This window comes from Fistularia commersonii, chromosome 23, assembly GCF_037954325.1.
Source record: "Fistularia commersonii isolate RoL2024-O1a breed Wild chromosome 23, RoL_Fcom_v1.0, whole genome shotgun sequence".
Classification (NCBI taxonomy): Eukaryota; Metazoa; Chordata; class Actinopteri; order Syngnathiformes; family Fistulariidae; genus Fistularia; species Fistularia commersonii.
In genome coordinates, this window is record NC_141306.1 from 2,642,198 (window position 1) to 2,664,425 (window position 22,228).

Sequence of the window (22,228 nt, forward strand, 5' to 3'; positions counted from 1 at the left end):
CAGACTTCGCAATGATCCGCGCGCTTTGCCGTTTCACTGTTTCATTGTTTCGGCGCTCCATTGTGTCTGTATCCTCGTTTCGGTATTTTTCCGCGTTTCAGACCGGCCCTCCCCGGCTCAGTCTTAATTACACCCCTAATAATTAGAAAATCCTGATAATCAGCTGCTTAATCGAGGCAATCCGGCTGACTGACAGCCGGCGCGCGCACACACTCAGCAGTTCTCGGCATTGTGGGAGGCTTTTGAAGCTGATAATTCTCTGTGTCTCAACATCTAATTACCAGCAGCTGCAAAATGCTGCAAAAATCTGAGTCTCAGAGAGGATACCGGGCAAATAATCGCCCCCTCCACCCCCCTTCCGCCCCCTTCCCTCCCTCCGTCCTCGCGCACGCCGCCGACACGGCGATCCTATCGCAGGGTCAGAGTCTTTTCTCCGTCGGCGGCGCGAAATCTTTTGTCTCGATCAGATAAAAATCACCGGCGTTTAAAGGAACCCGCCGGCATTGAGGGAAATGTTCGTCTTCTGCGCGACGGACGACGGACGTTCACTCCTATTCTCACGCTCACGGTCACGGTCGGACCCTCGGAGGTTGCAGGGAAGCGGCACAGAGCGAAACGCGTTGCTGGCGATGTTTACTGCTGCGTGGGCGAAGTCACGTCAGAAAAACGTCTGTATGCTCCTCCTCCAAGATTTGCTGTCGTGATTGGTAGTTTTGGTGTGAAAGCAAACATGAGTAATCACTGGAGAAATTGCGAGATTCAACATTTTTATATCAGATATTTTGTGTGGATCAATGCGAGCTGCGAGTGGACATGGCGTCCGCGCAGTCAGCTGGTTGGAGGTTCGATCCCCAACTCCAGTGGGCCAAAGTGCGCACCCTTTCCTGTTGTTCCCAGTTGTATGCTTCGCGCCTCGCAAGGCAACTCCGTAGCCGTCGGCACTTGAATAAGCAAACGCAATTCAGTGGAAAACACTTTGAGCATACAAGTGGGAGCCATGATTGATTGTTTTGGTTGAAAGCAAGCATTAGCCACCATTATCACTGAAAAATGAGCTAAATTCATTATTTTTATCTCAGAAATTTCACGTGGATCAATGCAAGCCGCTCATGGACATGGCGACCGCGCAATCGGAAGGTTGGCGGTTCGATCCCCAACTCCAGTGGGCCAAAGTGCGTACCCCTTCCTGTTGTTCCCAATTGTATGCTTCGCGCCTCGCAAGGCAGCTCCGTAGCCGTCGGCACTTGAATAAGCAAACGCAATTCAGTGGAAAACACTCAGAGCATACAAGTTGGATCCCTAATTGATTGTTTCGGTAGAAAGCAAGCATTAGCCACCGTTATCACTGAAAAATTGGTCGAATTCATTATTTTTACATCAGATATTTTTGTGTGGATCAATGCAAGGTGCTCATGGATATGGCCTCTGTGCAATCAGAAGGTTGGCGGTTCGATCCCGGGCTCCATCGCGACGAGGTGCGTACCCCTCGCAAGGCGGCTCCGCAGCCGTCAGCGTGTGATTGGGCGAACGCAATTCAGCGTAAAACCCTTTTAAAGCATACAAGTGGGAACCATGATTGATTGTTTTCCAGGTATTAGTCAGTCTGGGTATATTCCCGGGCAAACACATTTCAAGAGCGCACACTTTACTCTTTTATTTTGTTGATAAGCGCTGCATAATAATATGATATTACTCAAGGGTGTCCTTTACTATCGCTGTCGTACTCCTCGTTAAGCCCCTCATCCCTGCCCGCATCGCCATCACGACGGCAACGCCGCCGAAGCTCACCCACGAGTGTCGTTTCGCCTAAATTGCAACACATTACGCACATGGAGGGGGGGAAGCCTTCGCTGCCGGGGTGATTACTCATACATTAAACCAACACAACTTTCATTGTGTTCTCCATTTCCCAAGTGAACATTTCTCTGTTTTGCTGTTCCGATATATTCTATTTCGCGGAAATTTAGAGGGATTTTTCGTCCGTTGCTTTGCGTCCGGCGGTGAATCAATGGGAAGTAGTGCTTAAAGCAGCTTTACATCGGGTCACATTCTTACCAAAGTGCATTCGGCATGTCGGCTAGCGGGGCCAAGCATCGAACCGCCAACCTCCCGATTGGAAGTATCTTCTTTTACTGTTATTTCTGCGTCGGGGAAGAAAAGCCGGGTGACGGCGTTGCCGCCTGCTGTCCCGCCTTCCCGTCGTATTGAATCGCCCCAACGAACTGGAATGGAAACTCGGGCCATAAATAAATAAACAAGAAGCTTCCGCAAGAGTCATAACGGTTGGGGGGGGTGGATAAAAACAAAAAAAAAAAACGAACAGACTGAGATTTCTGAGATTCAAAATGGTTGTTTCAACAGCTAGATGCAAACCCAAACACACACACACACACACACACACACACTCACACACACACAGACACAACACATAGGGTAGCCAATGCCCCCTCTCTCGCTGGTCCAGCTATAAAAACCCATTAGTAATCACTCCTCGACTCTCAGCGGCTCTTTTCGCCCAAACGACTTCCATCCAGCCAATCTGCATAAATCTGCATTAATGGATGATTTTCCCTCCGCAGAAAACAAATGTGCTTCAAAAAAAAAAAAAAAAAAAAAAAAAAAAAAAAAAGCCTTCTTATCTGTCTGCTTTTAGAGCGGTAACACCCAAACGCACGTCCCATCTGACAACACACACACACGCACACACACGAGCGCAGCTTCTGTTTACAACAGATATATCACAACAGACGTGTTACTCAAGCAACAGTCGCTAAAGAAATATAATGCAGGCGTTGCGCAGAACAAACAACACCCCGGCGATAAAGATATTCTTTAAGTCGGACTGATGGAGGGGCCAAAATGGAAAGTTTGTTTGGGGGGGGGGGGGGGGGGGGACCCCGCGGGAAATATGGCGATCATAACCGCCATGATTTGGACGTTAGGGTTCTTTGAGGAGGTAAAATTCAGGTGACTACCCTGGTAGCTAAATGTTTATTTTTGCATACATGTTTCTACATCTTTCCCATCAGACTGAGGACACTGGCTGGTTGGAAAAATTATGTATTTTCACAACTTTAAGGCGCACATAAAAGATTAGATTTTCTTCAAAACGTGCGGCGCGCCTTATAGTGCAGTGCGCCTTATAGTGCAGTGCGCCCTGTGTGTGTTGTTGTCGTAAGGCGGACGTAGTGGAGAACACCATGAGAATGTTAAAGGGGGAAGTGTGGGCGTTGATTGTATATAAAAGAACGTGTTTCTGAGTTATGCAGAACATGTTGTTTGAACAACCCTGAAAACATCCCTGACAAACACATCCAGCCCAGCCGCATCGCTAACATGGACTAGGTGCCGCTCACTTTCGACATCCCGGTGAGTCACTGTGCAGAAGAAGGGGACCAGCATGGTAGCGATACGCACAACGGGGCACGAAAAGTCTTCTTGGAGACCACGGTTTCACTAAGAGTGGAAGGCACCGCCGGGCGAGTTACGCCACAATTTGCGGATGGATTGTAGATGCTCGGGCTAACGTGTCTGCCGGCACTGTTGTTCGTTCACAAAAGCCAGCATCGTTTGTTGATAAGCGCTCTGACAGTGAAGAAAGTGAACCTGGCATGTTTGATGGAGATTTAGCGCAGCTGTTCAAATCAGAAACAGAGGATGAGGACTTCCATGGGTTCGATTGCTGACGATTAACGGTAAAAAAATGTGAATATCGAACTCAGCTTAAATACGCAGACTTGTATGCTTGTGTGTGTTGTTGTTGTAAGGCGGACGTGGTAGAGGTCATCATGAGAACATTAAAGGGGGCGTGGATTGTATATAACACCGCGCCTTATAATCAGGTGCGCCTTATATGTGTGTTAAAAACAGTAATGGCACACATAACTGAGACTGTGCCTTTTGGTACAGTGCGCCTTATGGTTGTGAAAATATGGTAGGTCCTAAATCAAGGAGGCCAGTACGCCAGCATTTCGGCCATGTTTGAGGATTTGATCCGACCTTTTTGGGTTTACATCTGGCCGTGAAAAGGCCGTTCTGTACCACAGGAGAGGCGGCGGTCTATGATGTCACTGTGAATCGGTGCGGCGCTATCATGCATCAGCGGAATAGCTTCACAGATCTGACAAACATCTTTCCCCGGCTTCACAGACGCCTCTGTGATGGAACGACTGCGCAAACAGCCGCCACCTCGGCCACGGTGTAACTGCCGCGTGGGTGTTCCGAAAACCCCCCAAAAAAATTACGCTCGACCTCCGACCGCGATCTGGCCGAAACATCGTTTTTTTGCTCGTCTTGAATTCCCGGGCTTTTTGCGTCCCCTTCCTCCAAAATGTCTCCAAGTAAAGCCCTCCGTTAGCTCGGTGGAGGAAGACCCGGCGTTCTGATCACCTCCGAAGATGGCGCACTCTGCGGGGAAAGTCCACAACGACAAGGGCGGACGTCGGTCCGCTCTGCAGACGGCAACACCTCACAACCGGAGCTGGGAAGAAGAGATCATCCCCGGCTGTCTGACGGCGGCGCAATGGACCGAAATGCTCGCCGGGGAGGAAGTAGAGGAGATAGCGTGGGACATCATGGCCGACCTGGTGGGCCAAATCATGGACGCCTGTTTCAGAGTTTTTATCCAAAGCCAGGTAAAAAGCTGGAGCCGGAGCGGCGGCGTCTTTATTTTTTTTATAGAACTCAATAAGAAAAAAAGGCAGATGCGCGCCCCGGGAGAGGTGGCGCTAACAGCATCTTTTAAGTACGCCCTTCGACGCGTTCCGGGAGTTAAAAATGTCTGGATCTTGAAGAAATGCGCTCGTATTTTCACCGCGGGGTGTTTCCTGAATGGGAAATGTGGAGGCCGTCGCCGCCGCCGCTGTCAATAATGACCTCTAGCCTGCGTGAATAACTTTCTATAATACATCCATGGCAAAAAAAATAAAATGTCTGACTGAGAACAAAGAATTCCAATTTCCTCCATTCAAGGGTTTGACCTTGACTTTATAAAAAAAATATATATATTTGGGAATTTCCTACGGTCATCTATGTTTGATATTTTGTGACTGTTTAAACGAGTAAATATTTCTCCAACCTTGCAGAATTTCGGAAAAAAAAAATATAACATTCTTTATTTTTCCAACTAAATGATCGCTTGCTGCATTCGATTAACGAAACGACTAAATTCTACAATCAACTTGGACGAGGAACAGGAGGGCCAGGTGAAGAAGTTCGGAAATGATCAATTATTGGAGACAGTCGGAAATCAATAATTTGTTTATCACTTTGGAAAGTAAGTCTAGTCCCAAAGTAGTTGTGAGGTGGCAAGATGTTCAAATGTGTGCTGATGTAGAGGATTTGGAATCATCTCTGAAACTGGGATAATAATAATAATAATAATAATAATAACATCTATAGTAATAATATCAATAATAATAATAATAATAATAATAATAAATTTGATTTCTATAGCGTTTTTGTGCCAAAATTAAATTAAATTAAATTAAATTAAACAGACTTGTTTGTCACACTATTGGAGAAGACCAGAAATCAATGATTTGTTTATCACTTTGGAAAACAAGTCCAATCTGAAATTAGTTGCAATTAGTGTGCTGATGTGAAGGATCTGGAATCATATATGTGACAGGAATAAGAATAAGAATAAGAATAAGAATAAGAATAAGAATTATGATAACAGCAATAATAATAAAATATCAGGATAATAATATCAATAATAGTAATAATAATGATATATTGGATTTCTATTGAATTATGGAGCTTAAATAAAATAAAACAAAATTAAATTAAATTAAATTAAATTAAATTAAATTAAATTAAATTAAATTAAATTGTTTGTCACATCATTGGAAACAGTCGATATATTTTCATCCCTTTGGAAAATAAGTCTGGTCTGAAAGTAGTTGCGAGGTAGCAAGACACTGAAATGTGTGCTGATGTGGATCTGGACTAATCTCTGAAACAGAAATAATAATAATCATAATAATACATTCGATTTCTAGATTGCGTTCGAGCTGAAATGAAAATAATTCCGATGAAATTAAATTAAACAAAGTCTTGTAAAAAGCCAGCGTGAGCAGATGGGTTTCGAGTGGCGCTTTGAAGGTTAGTAGAGATTTCCCGAGTTCCCGACGTGTGATGGCGGGGAATTCCAGAGGGCGAAGGGGGGGGGAAGGGGGGCGGCAAAGACTCGGACCTCCCGCTGTTCGGGGCTCGGTTTTGGTGATGGGGGTCAGGGGGTCGGCGGGAGGGGGAACGGCGGCGGAGAAGGTCGGGCAGGGAGGAGGTCAAAGGTCATCCGGGGCTTCGGAGGTTAGGTCGTGCCGATCCGAAGCGAACCATATGGGACAAAGAGCTAGTTTTTGTCGCTCTCTGGTAGGATGAGTAATCTATTACAGTAGTCTGGTTTGCAGGGGATGAAGGCATGGATGAGTAACTTTTTAATACAGTTTGCTGTTTCATCAAGATCTATATAATTACACTGTGACGGAAAAAGAGATGTTTGCTTTGATGAACCGAACAATGTTTATCCGCCGGGGTCGTTCTGCGCCGGCTGCTGGCCGTCAAACGCCGCCGACAAGAGGATGTCACATTAAATTCAGTCCGTGGGAAACGTCTCCAGAAGTGAAAAATGCAAAATAAATTTTAAAGGCAGGGGGGGAAAAAAAAGACGGAACGGAAAGCGGGCGAGCTTTTCCATCGCGACTAACTTGTCATGACATTGTCGTCCTTGGGACGTCGTCCTTTTTATTTTTCTCGCCAACATTCCCGCCATCGCTATTGTGTTATGAAATGACACGAGGCGGACTCAAGACCGGACTGATTATATTCAAGGGATGGAAATTCGTTTTTTTTTGATTTTGCCGATCCGTGCCTTCAAGGTCGCCTCCTTCACCTCATCCTGGGCCAAAAGTTACTTCGTGCAGAATCTGGGGCAGCAGTTTTTGTGCCGCGACGACGGCGACCGCCCGGAGGAGGCGCATCAGACCGAAGAGCCGGAGCCGGTTCCAGCCAATCCGGACGCCTGGGCTCAGGGATGTTTCCCTGTCGTCCACAGTTCATCCCCGACGTCACAACAGAAGGTATGTTTTCAATTGCAGAACTAATAATATCCGCGTATTGTCTGTCTATATTAGTATGTTTCCCACAGGAAGCCGATATCTACCAGGCCTCGGGTCCGACCCAGTTAAGAACAAGCCGACAGTACAAAGATGCAACCCCTGCAAGCAGCCTCGGAGGATTTTCCGAAGGAGAAACGGGTTCCGGCGACGTGAGCCGCGACGTGTCCGACTACCGAACTCCGGCGAAAGCAAGAAAGAAGCGCGACTGTATCCCACCGAAGGCTCTGGCCAGAAAGGTCCTACCGCCCCTTTCCGTTTCCCCCCAATCGACTGAGATCGTACCTCCAAAGAAGGAACGCCGATTTTTACCAAAACTGAATCGCTCCTGCTTCCCTCGACACTGGGTCACGCCTCAATTCGAAATCTTGAATGACTCCCTGAAGCGTAACGTGAAGAGACCCAACGGACAGCCGAAGCAGGCGCCGAGGCATAAGAGGCAGCAGGTGGAAAGGGCGGCTTCGCTGCGGCCGCTAACCAGCTATAAGGATCATCCCGCGAAGGATCAGATGAGAAAGGAGGCCGATTTCTGGCTGAAGAAGTCGTTCCCTGCTAAACCCTCCAAGGCGCACATCGTGTCTTTTGGTCCTTTGAGGCTAGAAAACGTGAAGGTGACCTCGGGAGTTCCTCTGCTGCATCGCCGGGTCCTGGAGATGAACACGATCCAGTTTAAACCTCACGGCCATTCTGCCAGGCTTATGCCGATCCAGAGCGAGGCCTCCGCCCGCCGCCTCCAGTCGGCCCATTTATTTTAGACGGAAAACATCATAAAAGTGACACTAGCGCAAATTTAAGGTTTAGCTTCTCAACACGTGTCCGCGGAGGTCATACGTGTCACGGTGGATTCTCGTCGAAATCTTCTGGTCTCTGCAACTGGACCTGAATTTCTTCACCAGAAGATGTTTCAGGCCTCGTCCCAGAGGCTTCTTTACGTTCTAATGACCTGTAAGGAGTTTCCCGATGGAACTGCCAGGGTTTCGGGCGGGTCGAGATCGATCTGCCCATCAACCCCTCCATTTACATACCAAGACCACCGAGATCAGTGTTTCCCAAAAAAAAAAAAAAAAAAAATCACACGGCACGCCACCGAATAAATATGTCAAAACCATTTTTTAACAAATTAGAATGAAACCGTAGTCTCAATTTACTTCGTGTGAAATCTAATATATCTAATATCTGTAGATTCATCAAGTTGCAATGCAAATTTCCCACTGATGTGCAACTTTTCCAGAACACTTTTTTCAATGTCTGAAGACATGTCATCAATATGTTTGGACATGGTATTATTTGAGAGAACTCGGGCTATTTCTTTATCGACGCCAGAGCCGAGCTTTTCTTCTACAATGATTTTGCCGGCAGGTAGTATTAATGTTTTGCTACGGTGTGCGGCTGTTTGGATTTAGAGACGAGTTCAGCAACTTTATAGCAGCTTTCGCTGCTTTCTCACTCGTCTTGGTAGTTTTCAACAACGCTGCCTGTTTGTTTACGCAGATACAAGTACCGTCATTTCCGGACGATAAGCCGCGACTTTTTTCATGTAAACAACAATGCGGCTGATATATGGACTTTGGGTGGGGGACGCTAACAAGCTTCACGCCGCTAAAACATTTATCCACGTCACATCGGACCAATGAAATGACCGGGAAATTCTGAGTCCGTTCAACTCCGACACCATAGAAGACGACTTTGACGGTTTTAGCGCGCAGGAGGAAACCCAAGATAGCGATCGGCTAGCGGGTGCGGCTTATATTGAGGCGCGCCCAATAGTCTGGAAATTACAGTACTTTTTTAAAAACGTATCACGCAAAAGCGTTACTGATCACTCTGACACACAGATGCACAGGTTAATTCACTACCCATTATTTGCGTTGGATAAATAATTTTCGGACCAATCAGGTGAAAGTGGGCATTTTTCCACACAGTGGTTGGGAAACTCTGAGCTCGACCATAACATTGGCGGTCACATCGGGTAACTTCCCCCGCAGGTCATTTCCGTGCAGGTTCTCAGTCATCCGGGTCATGGTGGATTCTAGCCGAAATCTGGACTTGAAGAAATTCAAGTCCAGTTGCCGAGACAAGAAGATTCGGATAAGAATTCCCCATGACCTGGATGACTGAGAACCTCCTCAATCCGGTTACCATGACAAGAAGATTTGGACAAAACTTCTTGACGCATGACTCTGCAAGACTTCAACAGAAAAGTTCAATCTTTTTTCCATTTCGCGAAGAATATTGGTTGTGTTTCTGCTCTGCCAAGGAGAAGAAGTACCACCTAGCACCTAGCTTATGAGCTCCACCGATCACGGCGTGCCTACGTTCCTATCGAACCGTGAAAACGCCCTGCTCGGGAGCTAAAAAGGGTTGTAAGAACGGAGACCCGCTGGTTCCTCTGCTGGAAGCGCCTCGTTCCCGGAACTGCAAAACGTTCCTGCAGCGCGAAAGCAGCTACTGGTTTGAAAATTGGACAAATCCGTCGGGAGGATGATTGTGGAAAATTCTAACATACCCATGAGAGGTTAGCTAACAAGGTGGCTATGTTTACTTTCCTCTGTTCCAAAGCCATTAGGGGAGGAGGAACTTCTTGCTGGGCACATTTAAGCACAGTGGCTAAATGGTAATTGTACAAATGGTAAAACTAAAGGGTAAATGTATTTTCTATAATGTGTTTCTCATCTCCCAGCCATACAAAGCACTATACAACTTTCACATTCACCCGCTTGCATACAAAAGTGTGGGCTAAACTAGGAAATAATTGATAGTTCCTGTCCGTGCATTTATGCTGTCATTCACGAGGGTCCCCGCTTGTGTATTTGTGTCATTTAGGAACCGAAAAAAAAAAATGTGAGATAAAATAAAAAGCGACGTGCTCTTAGTCCCTTGTGGTTGAATGTGAAGCGGCCGCAACGGGTGTCCACCCAGTACGGAAAATAGTCCTCAACAGCGGAAATGACAATAGAGCTTACAAAGGATTGTCATTATTTTAAAAGTTTTAAAATAATGTTTCAGTGTAAATATCCCATGTTACAACGTGGACACCTGGTGTGGCCTATATATGTACAGGACTGTCTCAAAAAATTAGAATATTGTGATAAACTTCTTTATCTTCTATAATGCATTTAAAAAAAAATAAAAAATTACTTATTCATGATATTCTAATACTTTGAGATAGATTTTGAGTTTTCTTAAGATGTAAGCCATAATCGGCAATATTAAAAAAATAAAAGGCTTGCAATATTTCCCTAGATTTGTAATGAATCAACAATGAAATATGAATGAAAAAAAAAAAAAATATATATATATATATATATATATATGTATATATATGTATAGATATATATATAAGCTCCCATATATATTTTTTATTTATTTATTTATTTATTTTTCATTTTCTTTTTAAATTTTATCTAAAAAAAATATATATATATGGGAGCTAATATATATATCTATACATATATATATATACATATATATATATATATATATATATATATATATATATATATATATATATTTATTTATTTATTTATTTTTTTGGCCGGTACGGCTTATATTCAGGTGTGCCCAAATGTCTGCAAATTACGGTATATTGAATCAATGAAAGTCCCTTTTTTTTGCAGAATTTATCACTGGAGCTAAACTTAAAACGTGCTTTGGCTAGCGCCGCATTTTAAATTCAATGAAACAACAGGAGCTGAATGTGGAAAGCCAAGGTGCTTGCGTTGCCAAGGCAACTAAAAGGAAGTCGTGTCTGTATGGGTGATGTCACGCACTTTCCAAATGAAGCGCATCGGTGGCCGACGCTTGCTGAAAACCGTGCACGGCGCATCAGAACGCGACTTGGCCGTTCTTCATCCACGACTTCTTTAATAAGACAACTCGCAAAAGATCGCGAATGTATACAAAGTGAACAGAGCTTCAGAGGCAGGTAAGAGTTACTTGTTGTTTCTTTTTGTTCGTTTTTTTTTTGTTCAGAAGCTTCAATCTAAAAACATATTTTGAGGGGCCAGGCGACCCTGAGACGTCAAAAACATCCTGAATCTGATGTCAGGTCAAGCAACAGGCAATTTTTATAAACGGCTTGGTAAGTTTTTGGGCTTTTATTCATTGCATGAACTGTTTGGTTTAGCAGAAGGCTAATTTTCCCCTTTTGTGCTACATAAGGATTGTGTTAAAATCCAAGGGGGAGAACATCTTAAAAGGTCTGATTGTCTTGAAATAAATAAGTCAATAAATTATATTTGCCACAATTCATGCCGTAAAGTGACGGCATCCCGCCATTAGATCGCAGCGTATCCACATCGGTGTGATTTTCAACAAGTGGAATTGAGAAATAAAAATGATTCTTAAATGTCCAGGAAGAGAAAAGTTGATGCAGATGGAAGGCTGTTTCAAGAAAGACGGGAAGGCGAGTCGGTTTTCAAAGAAAACACGGAAAACACCAAAAACGGAGCCAAGTACCGTAATTTCCAGACAATAAAAGCCGCGACTTTTTTCAGTTAAACAACAATGCGGCCAATATATGGATTTTTTTTGAGGGGGAGCTAACAAGCTTCACGCCGCTAAAATATTTATCCTCATGACATCAGACCGATGAAATGACCGGGAAATTCTGAGTCCGTTCAACTCCGACACTGAAGAAGACGACTGACGGTTTTAGTGTGCAGGAGGAAGCCCAAGATAGCGATTGGCTAGCCGGTGCGGCTTATATTGAGGTGCGCCCAATAGTCCGAAAATTGCGGTATGCTAAAGTTAGCCATCCAGAAAAACAACAAATGATCCAAGAATTAAAAGCCATAATGTTACAAATGCATTTGCACAGAATCTTCAGATGTAACATTTTGGATTTGGCTAAATCAAGTTATTGAACACTAAGGAGTAGTTACATTTAGTTACATTTATACTTTTAGCGTTTAATGTGCCCCTTCAGTGAAAATGAGTATTTTCGGAGGGTCTTTTCCTGCTTTGTTTTACCAATTTCCGCCAATGTAAGTCGTGGAGGAGTCGTCAGAGTTGGTTCAGTCTGTCTTTGTCGGGAAATTTTCCAAAACCACTGGTTTGACAGGTGGCTTCGGAAAAGACTCCGACCGTCACATAACCGTGAGTTCACTTAGGTTACGTTAACTTACAATTTTCCAAGATAGGAGCCGTCGCCGAGTCTTTTGCTTTGTGAGCCGAGCTCTAAGTCAGGGGTGTTTGTGTGTGTGTGTGTGTGTGTGTTGTCGACTCGTCCGTGAAGAGATGGAGAAGTTGTGCTTGGTGAGATGCATCTTCTGTGAGAAGGCGGGACCATTTACGGGGATTTGGTGCAGCAGAACCTCCACGGACGAGGCTTCGGTTGAGTCGCTTAAACCGGTTTGATGGTTTTAAAAAGAGGAGCCGTTCACTCCGTCGCTTAATTAAGTTCAGCGATAAAGTGTAGTAAAGTGTGCAAGCTTTATTTAGCTTAAAGCGTAGCATTAAGTCTATAGCGAGTAAGCTAAGCGATTGAGCACCAAATAAAAAAGTCCCTAAACCGTCCCATATTCAAAGTCAATAGATAAAATAGAATGTAATCTCTAAATTCTCTTTTGTTTTCTTTTGTATAGTATTTGTTACATTACATAACATTGCATTGGGCAGACGCTTTTATTCAAAGCGACTTACAATGGAGGACATAGGGACCGCAAATACACTTGCAAATACACGAAGCACAGGAAATATACAGAACAGTAAGCTTGGGTTAGTGAGGTTGTTTTTTTTTGTTATTTATAACAGAGATTTTTCTTGTTTAAATACACGTATCAAAACCTGAGGGCTGAAACGGATTGACTGCAATTTCATTCTTTTTAATATCCGAGAAAATTGAGTTACGAGCTCGTTCGCGGAAACACAATTCAGTCAAGTCGAGGTATTACTATATTTTATTATTATCATTGTCATATTTTATTTTCTTCATGACCTTCACTGTGCTAACGGATGAGGTTTAGGGGACAAAGTGAACTTTTTTTTTTCTTTTCTTTTTTTTTAAAAACACCAAAAGTCTTTCAATTTATTCCGTCGAAAAGCCGGGAAACGGCGGCATGATGGATTGGTGCAGCGGCTTCTAAAAGTTAGCGTGTTTTGGGTTTTGTTTCCTCAAACCCGACTTTGTTTACAGCCTCGGTGGATGATATACAACCAATAATCCAACAGACTGTGATGTAACGCACAAATTACATTAAAATAATCATTAACATACAGTTAACAGTGCATCCATCTAACACACAGAGGAAAACAGACACACACACACACACACACACATACACAAGCTGCTGCATGGTTGAGTTTCAATCAGACGCTGATAACCCCATCAGCATTCACTGCAAGTCTAACCACACACACGCAAACAAACACACACACACACACACATTTCTGACAGAGCAGATTGGTTCTGCCTCTCCGTCATTGAAGACATTAAAAGTTTCCAAGTGTAACTACTCAGGTGTTAAAAATTCAGCGCGAGTGTAAAATCAGTTGTAAGCAAGTGTGTTTGGAATTCATTAGCTCGCTAATGTACTGGTGCATCAGTTAGGTAGATGTCCCTCCGTGGGGCGACGCGTCACACATAAGTTTGCGAGAGCTGCTTCACGGACCGCATAAGCGGCGAAAAAAAAAAATGGTGTGAGGGCAAGCATGCTAAATTACCGTAATTTCCAGACTATCGAGCGTATCTGAAAATAGCAGCACCGGCAAAAAATAACTGCCGTATTTTTTACACTATAAGGCGCACCTTTAATTTTCTCAAAAACCGACAGTGCGCCTTATAATCAGATGCGCCTTATATATGGATCAATATCGGTTAATTATGGCTACCGTAGTCAGAGGGCGTCGCCGAAGTAGCAGCGCTAAAAACGGTAAAACCACTTATGTGTATAAAGATCCCAAAATGGCACGACGTAAGGTTCAAACTCAAGGCGATCAGTCACGCAGTAGAACACGGGAATAGAGCAGCGGCCAGAGAATTCAACATTAATTACGGTCACTATGAAGGCAACAGCGCTAGCTAGCGACATGAACATCCATGACTTTAGAGGCGGCCCTACTTGGTGCTTTCGTTCTATGAAAAGCTTTGAACTGTGACAAACGGAGTTGGAAAAACATTGTTTTCAACGAAGGCGAAAGCTACCGGTACGTACAGTACCGTATTGTGAATGCACTAACTTGTTTTGGGAGTGAACGGAGTTGTCAGAACGTTGTTTTGTTTTTTTTTTATTCTATTAATGAAGTTTGACTGACTGACTTGTTTTGTTGACATTCCCTTTAGCGCAGCTTCATCTAGTGCACATATATATGGCCATATATGGCTCTTTCGATGACAGCATTTGGCTCCCGGACCATTTCGTGTTGAAAATACTTGTGATATTTCTTCATAATACTGTGTCATTTAAAAGTAAACAGAAATTAGATTTGAAGATAAGTTTCACGGGTCACCCGTTGGTCGGGTCGGGAGACAATGGCTTCTGAGCACGTCCGGGTCATTGCAAAGGTGAAGAAATCAATTTTATCAGCTAGCGAACTAGTTTATTGCTATAACGGAAAAGATGGCGAAAAGAAAAAAAGACAATGATTACCGTGCATTCAAGGCTACGTGGACAGAGGAATTTGCATTTGGATCTGCGGTATGTCTAATGCGCTATGATAAAACTGCATCGATGAAATGGTCAAATATAAAGCAGCACTTCGAACAAATTCATGCAGCACCAGAGGTGGCATTAAAAGTAAGACATATTTAATTTATTATGCATAAAAATACTATATGGCTCTCAATTAAATATATTCCCCTTATATGCGCCTTATAATCCAATGCGCCTTATAGTGCAGTAAATACAGTAATAAATATATGTGTACATAAATAGGCTACATTTGTCTATAAGCCGCAGGTGTCCATGTTGTAACATGAGATATTTACACAGAAAGATGTTACCATTTTTAGCGGTTAGCTTCCTCCTGCGCACTCAAACCATTAAAGTTGTCCTTTGGTGTCGGAATTGAACGGAATTGTCAAAATTCCACTGTAATTTCATCGGTCCGATGTGACGAGGCGAAATGTTTTGGTGGCGTGAAGCTTGTTAGCCGCCCTCAAAAAATTCAGAACTCAGCCACATCGTTGTTTAAGCCGCAGTGTTCAGAGCGTGTGAAAAAAGTAGCGGCTTATAGTCTGTAAAATAAAGTGAATTCCTTGCTTTTTTGCTTAATGTTGTACAAATCCGCACAGAGTGACGGGTTTGCATCAAGGAATAAAATCAGCCGGCCGTTATTTCAGGTAGTCCCCATTTCATTTGGTGCTCAAAGATCTGATTGTGCTGCTTTTTGGGTCAGGATTTTGTTCTTGTAATTTGGTAGTTGCACGCTACAGCTCGGTTTTTAAGATGTCGGTATTTCAGAGGTTTGATTCGGGTGGCAGATTACGGGTCCGGTCATGTAAACTATTTTAGAATATTATATTTTTTCACCATCCAAACCACTTCTCCTGCACTCAGGAGGCTTCTTATCCCCCTCACTGGGTGAGAGGCAGGGTTCACCCAAGACGTACTACCAATTTCTCGCCCTATATTGTCAAAGATCTTTGTAAATACCGATGCAGGCTCTTAAAGACTGATTGAACGCAATCCTGCAGCTGAGATGATCAGAGGAAAGGCTTTAGTTCAACAAATCCTAACTGTGAAAAGATACGTTTAACTAATGACAGCCTCTGTTTACTACAGATGTCTTGGCTCCCCTTGCTGGCTAGCGGAGTTAGCTTGTCGCGCTTAAATCAGAAAGAAAAAAACTCAAATTGGCTTTCCTGACGCCGGAACGACAAATATGAACAGAGATCACATGTGAACTGCTAAGCTATAATCCACCTGCTAATATTTGGCAGATCCTGGCTTGTTGTTAGCGGTTAGCATGAACACCGGTTTGGTTTTCCAAAAGAGACTGTGTATTTAAAGTTATGGAGTTCAAGTTTGATGAAAAAAATACAGGAAAAAAAGGGCTAAAATTTAAATTCCGAGCTGATATGCTTGAAATGCTAAGCTAAGTGGCATCCCATGCCCTCATTTTCTCCACCATTGGCTGCAAATACAGGAGCGTCTCAGAAAATTAGAATGTTGTGATTAAGTTCTTTATCCTCTGTAATGCAATTAAAAAAACAAAAATTACTTTTTCATGATAATCTAATATTTTGAGATAGGATTTTTCCAGAAAACATTTTTGTTTTTGTAGTTGCATTACAGAAGATAAAGAACTTTATCACAATATTCTAATTTTTGGAGACAGTCCTGTGTATTTTTTTTTCTTTTTTTACCACTTTTTCACTTTCATTTTTATTTTCATTGTTTTCGTTTGAATCTGTATTTTTTTTCTTAATATCTGTACGGTGTCCGTTAGTGGCACCTTAAACAAACTGTATTATTGTTATTATTATTATTATAAATATATATAGGAGCGGCTCAGATAATTAGAATATTGTGATAAAGTTCTTTATCTTCTGTAATGCAACTAAGACAACAAAAATTACTTTTTCATGATATTCTAATATTTTGAGATAGGATTTTTGAGTTTTCTTCAGATGTAAGCCATAATCAGCAATATTAAAATAATAAAAGGCTTGCAATATTTCAGCTGATTAGTAATGAATCCAGAATGTATGACATTATTGTTTTTGTTATTGCAATACAGAAGATAAAGAACTTTATCACTATATTCTAATTTTCTGCAGATCTTCTCAAGGAGTCTCGGATCTGCCGTTTCGTAAAGTATCATCGGACAACTGTGATCGGATTTGGCGCCGCAGTTTCACTCGACGCTCTGAAGTCTTGTCATCTCTCCAGCTTGACGCGTTTACGGTGTTTTATCGGTGTTTTGTCCTACAAAATGGTGTTTTCCGTGGACGTTTTCCTTTGCTCCGGTTTCCGCGACAACACCCGTCGGAACAAAACACGCACGCCGTGTCGGGGTAACGCCGGGAAAATCGGTGTCATGTTTGAAAAGCGCAATCCGCAGGGGGGCCTTCATTCTGCTGTGTATTACAGCATTTTTTATGTTTTACAGTTTACTGAATCAGCTGGATGTTAATCTGAAAAAGAATAACTGTTTTTTTTTTTTTCCCCTCGAGCTGGCAGGTAACAGGAAAGTCAAAATTAATCACTTCCCGAGGCGACCAAGTCCAAAACTGCCGCCTTCGCCGTGTAACGAGGGTTGTAATTCAACGTCCGTAAATTTCACACACACACACACAAACACGTGCACTGCTTCAAATGTCCAGCCAATCATTGCGCAGGAGGGGGAAGAGGGCACCGGTCAAGGTCACGATGGTAAAGATGTAAATAAGGACAAACTTTTTTTAGGGTTGAGCGAAAAGAACCACTTTTCTTCTCAGGCGTCTCTGGCCGTTTCATCACCACGCGTTGATTTCGCACCGTATCGCAGCCAAAGTCAGGCCTCATCGCCATGACGACCAGCTATCATCGCTATCTTTTTTTTTTTTTTTTTTTTTTTTCTTCTTCTTCTTCCCCCGGCACGTCTGAGGAGGGATCTTTTTACACGTAAAGAGCTATTTTTTTCGTCCCCTTTAAAAATTCAGACATTCTCACTGATGGACTTTCAGAACAGGGAGGAGACGGAGAGAGAGAGTAAGATAAATTGCAGTTTCACCTCCTGAATCTGGAGATCTGATGAGCTCTCTCGGCACAATCACACCATTTTCTCCCCTACTTCCCGTCTTAAACGTGGACTTCATCGAAGGTGATCCCCGCCAAGCACACACACACGATACGGACTCATTTTCAAACACACACCGTTGGTAAATGTGCCATAACAACGCGTTGATTTCCATCGCTGACGAAGCCGCAATGATGGTCTTTAAACAGTGAACACAATGAAACTTGGATTGAACCAATGCCCATTAAGGATTTGTCTTACAATACCTAGGAATCCAAAATAAAAAATACTAATAACAATATATATTATGATTATGATTATGATTATGATTATTGTTATTATTATTATTGGTAATGGTAATAATAATAATAATAATAATTATTATTATTATTATTATTATTATTATTATTGTTGTTGTTGTTGTATTGTACTGCTGTATTATTATTATTGTTGTTGTTGTTGTTTTTATTATTGTAGTAATAGTAATTTTATAATAATAATAATAATATAATAATAATAATATAATAATAATAATAATAATAATAATAAGAGTAAGAATAAGAATAATAACATAATTATAATTTAATAAATGATCATTGTTGTTGTTCTTATTATCGATAATAATAATAATAATGATAATAATAAGAACAATAATAGCTGTCCTTTATTGCAATAATTGTAAAATTTACAGTCATTTTTGTGAATGAAACATAAATATCTATCTGTATATGAAATAAAAGGAAGTATATACATGATTCCTCTCATCCTTGACATACACACTCTATGATCCACAAAGAAACAAGGAAAAACCTCATGATGTGTGTGTGTGTGTTTGTGCGTGTGTGTGTGTTTTTTATGAATTTATGCATAAATGGACACACAGTCTAAGGTTATCTTGGACTGACAACATAGTTGAAGTGACCCCATTCTGATATCATCATAATACTAACTTTAATTTCAATTTTCCTGCCAAATTCCCATAGAAATGAGAATGTCCTTGAAAATGGATGGCGGCAAACCCCCTAACACACCCCGTGCAAATCAGGCGGCTAACGGTAAAAAAAAATAAAACGAGATTCCGATCAATTTATAACCTCACGTCGGAATCTTTAAAAACGCACCGTCTGAAGCGTTACCTGTTCTCGCTTGTCTTGTCTTCAGGCCGTCTTCCCTTCCAGAAGCTCCCTGGTGTTTTCAGCAGCCCGCGCTAAACCGTCGGCCATTAGCGCCTCCTCTAAACTCCTCCTGGCCTGGTGCACCTTCAGCTCCTGATCCCTGCGTGCACACACACACACACACACACACACACACAAACATTTGAACCAAGAAATGAACCTTAAATTACACCCGTCATACATCGATTCGCGTGATTTCCAATGCTTTTTTTTTTTTTTTTTAGAATTATTTCTGTCCTTCAGATGCAAAATAGGCAAAATTAAACATGCACGGCAAACCAATGTCGGGGAGTCTCAAGCCCATGTTGCTTTCTAACAGCTCCTGGCCATAATAATGCCTTGAAATGAGTTAACTTTAATATTTTCAGCCGAGGTGCAGGGATTTTAGGGCTTTCGCGACTTATCATTTCAGCCCGTGGCGGCAGAAGAGATCCTGCAGTCCCGACCGCACACGATTTTCAAAACATCATTCTGTGATTTACGTGCACTCGTGAAAGGGGGAGTGAAAGGTATCAAGAAACATGACGGAGTCGCAGACACGTCCAATCCGAGTGAAGAGCGTCTCTGGTGCGGATTTTTTTAAATGCATTAAAATAGAATAAATAAAATAATGAATCGCAGTGAAAGTCGCGGCTATTGTGAGGGGACTGAAAAATATTTTATATATTAAAAAAAAAAAGAAACTTGTGAAAATTGGGGGTTCAATGTATTCATGAAATCCAAAAATTCCACAAAGCTGGAACTTCTTTATGACCTTAAGAATATAAATAGTGTGATCTGCAACTCTTCAAAAAATAAGTTTTAAATTTCAAATGATGTGCCACTGATTGGAACCAATGCATTGACTGGAAAATATTTTTTTTTTAAAAATGCTATTAAAAATTGGGTATAATATATTCAGGCAAATCTAAAAATACCGCAAAGCTGGATCTTTGATTTCCCTCCATAGAATCCACAACACAAAATAAAATTTAAATCGAAAGCTTTAGATTTTCAAAGCACTGATAATGGACTAGAAAATATTTAAAAAATTAAAAATTGGGGGTTTCAAATATTCATGCAAATCTAAAAATACCACAGACCTGGAACTTCCTCAGGATATGAATAGTGTGATTTGCAGCACCTCAAATAAAGTTTTAGATTTCTCTAATAATAATTTCTCTAACAATTCTCAAATAAAGTTTTAGATTAGGCGTGTCATTGATTAGAACCGATGCATTGATAACGAATTAACGGGCGTCTGTTAATATTTTATTTTAAAATTATTTATAAAAAAAAAAAATCAAATTAAAAATCAGGTATTAATTTATTCATGCAAGTGAATGAATAGTGTTATTAAATAGTGGATGAATAGTGTGATCTGCAACACCTCAGATAAAGTTTTAAATTTCCAAACACGTCTCATTGATTCGAGTTGATGCATTGATAACGGATAAACAGGTGACTAGAAAATATCTTATCAAAAAAAATTGATTAATTAATTTAAAATTGTTTTTTAATATATTCATGCAAATACTGCAGAGCTGCAACTTCTTTAGTATGTGAATAGTGTGATCTGCAACACCTCAGATAAAGTTTTAGATTTCCAAAGGCGTGTCATTGATTAGAACCGATGCATTGATAACGGATTGACGGGTGTCTGTTAATATTTTATTTAAAATTATTTATTAAAAAAAAAAAAAAAAATCAAATTAAAAATGGAGTATTAATATATTCATGCAAGTAAATGAATAGTGTTATTAAATAGTGGATGAATATTTTGATCTGCAACACCTCAGATAAAGTTTTAGATTTCCAAAGACGTCTCATTGATTCGAGCTAAAGCATTGATAACGGATAAACAGGTGACTAGAAAATATCTTATTTAAAAAAAAATTGATTAAAAATTGCATCTATTCATGCAAATCTAAAAATACTGCAGAGCTGCAACTTCTTTAGGATATGAATAGTGTGATCTGCAACACCTCAAATAAAGTTTTAGATTTCCAAAGGCGTGTCATTGATTAGAACCGATGCATTGATAACGGATTGACGGGTGTCTGTTAATATTTTATTTAAAATTATTTATTAAAAAAAAAAAAAAAATCAAATTAAAAATCGATTTCCAGAGACATATCATTGATCGGATCCAATGCATCGATAACGGATAATCTGCGGATCTGACTCGCGATAATTGTCCAAGAGAGGGCCTGAAACTAACCAGCCCCGCCGGCAATTTGGCCGGGAGACGTACTTTGTGTTCCTCCTCAACGTCGCCAAGGAGGAAGAGGAAGGCGGCAGATGAAGACGAAGGCGAGCGGAGAAGAATGAGAGCGATTTAGATGACGAGCACATTCAGCCAGAGAGAGACGGGGGATGGAAGGGAAGGGAAGGAGGGGGTTGGATTGGAAATTAATGGAAGAGAGAGATAAGGAAAGGAGGAGCAGAGGATGGATGAAGACTGGTGGGGGTCGGGATGGAAGGGATGGGCGGGGGGGGGGGGAGACGGAGGTGGAAAAAAACAAAGGCGGAAAGAAGACAAACATGAATTATTGGGCGGGCGGAGCGACGGAACGGCGGACGAGAGGAACCGGGAGAGGAAGGGATGACGTTTTAACGGGTGTAAGAGGAAGAGGAGGAAGCGAATGAGGGGGGAAACATAAAAAAAGGAGGAGAGGAAAAGGTGGAAGAATGAGAGGATCAGGAAATAGTTAAGAAGGGAGGAGAGGAAGAGAGGATGTAGTGATGTATTGTAGTGATTCTGCTGTAATGGCTTTGGCCAGCTGTTCTCTTTGCCCTGTTCTGCACTGGACACACACACACACACACACACACACACACACACACACACACACACACACACGCACACATAGCGTGCTCTCGCAGTGCCCCCTGCTGTCAGGCGGCGGTAGCTATGTGGATCACATCTCAGGAGGAGGCCGAACTTGACGAGAAGTATTTGTAACCTGCGTTTATCCTCGTCTGACGTTGCCCCCGGCAACCGGCGAAGGATACAACGATCTGCATCACGCGGCCCGCCGACGGTTTTTATGTCGGTCGATAAAAAAATGCCGCGCTGAATCTTTTCTGTTAAATTTCAAGCGGTGCCGTACAGCGGTTTTGCACCCGGATTTTTGCAGGAGCCGCTTTGTTTCCCGGCGTTCTCGCTTAAAAAAAGCGGGAAAAAAATCGTCCCACTTACGTTCCAGAACCAAAACAAAAATCCATAAAGTTACAACTGTATTCTTATTTTATTATTTCTGTATCTTTTAAAGCTTTATGACCCTCCATATG

At 41.9% G+C, this 22,228-nt stretch overlaps 1 protein-coding gene across 2 annotated transcripts in view; it reads right to left on the bottom strand.

The window, feature by feature from the left end:
• Positions 1-22,228, bottom strand: part of mbd2 (methyl-CpG binding domain protein 2) — a 95,845-nt gene that overhangs the window by 61,396 nt on the left and 12,221 nt on the right. For both annotated transcript variants that reach the window (XR_015107910.1, XM_086170168.1), the window contains exon 6: positions 18,917-19,055. Coding sequence is in view for 1 of the 2 variants with exons in the window: in XM_086170168.1 (XP_086026294.1) it covers positions 18,938-19,055 (118 nt within the window). In the remaining variant the exon portion in view is untranslated. The remainder of the gene's footprint in view (positions 1-18,916; positions 19,056-22,228) is intronic.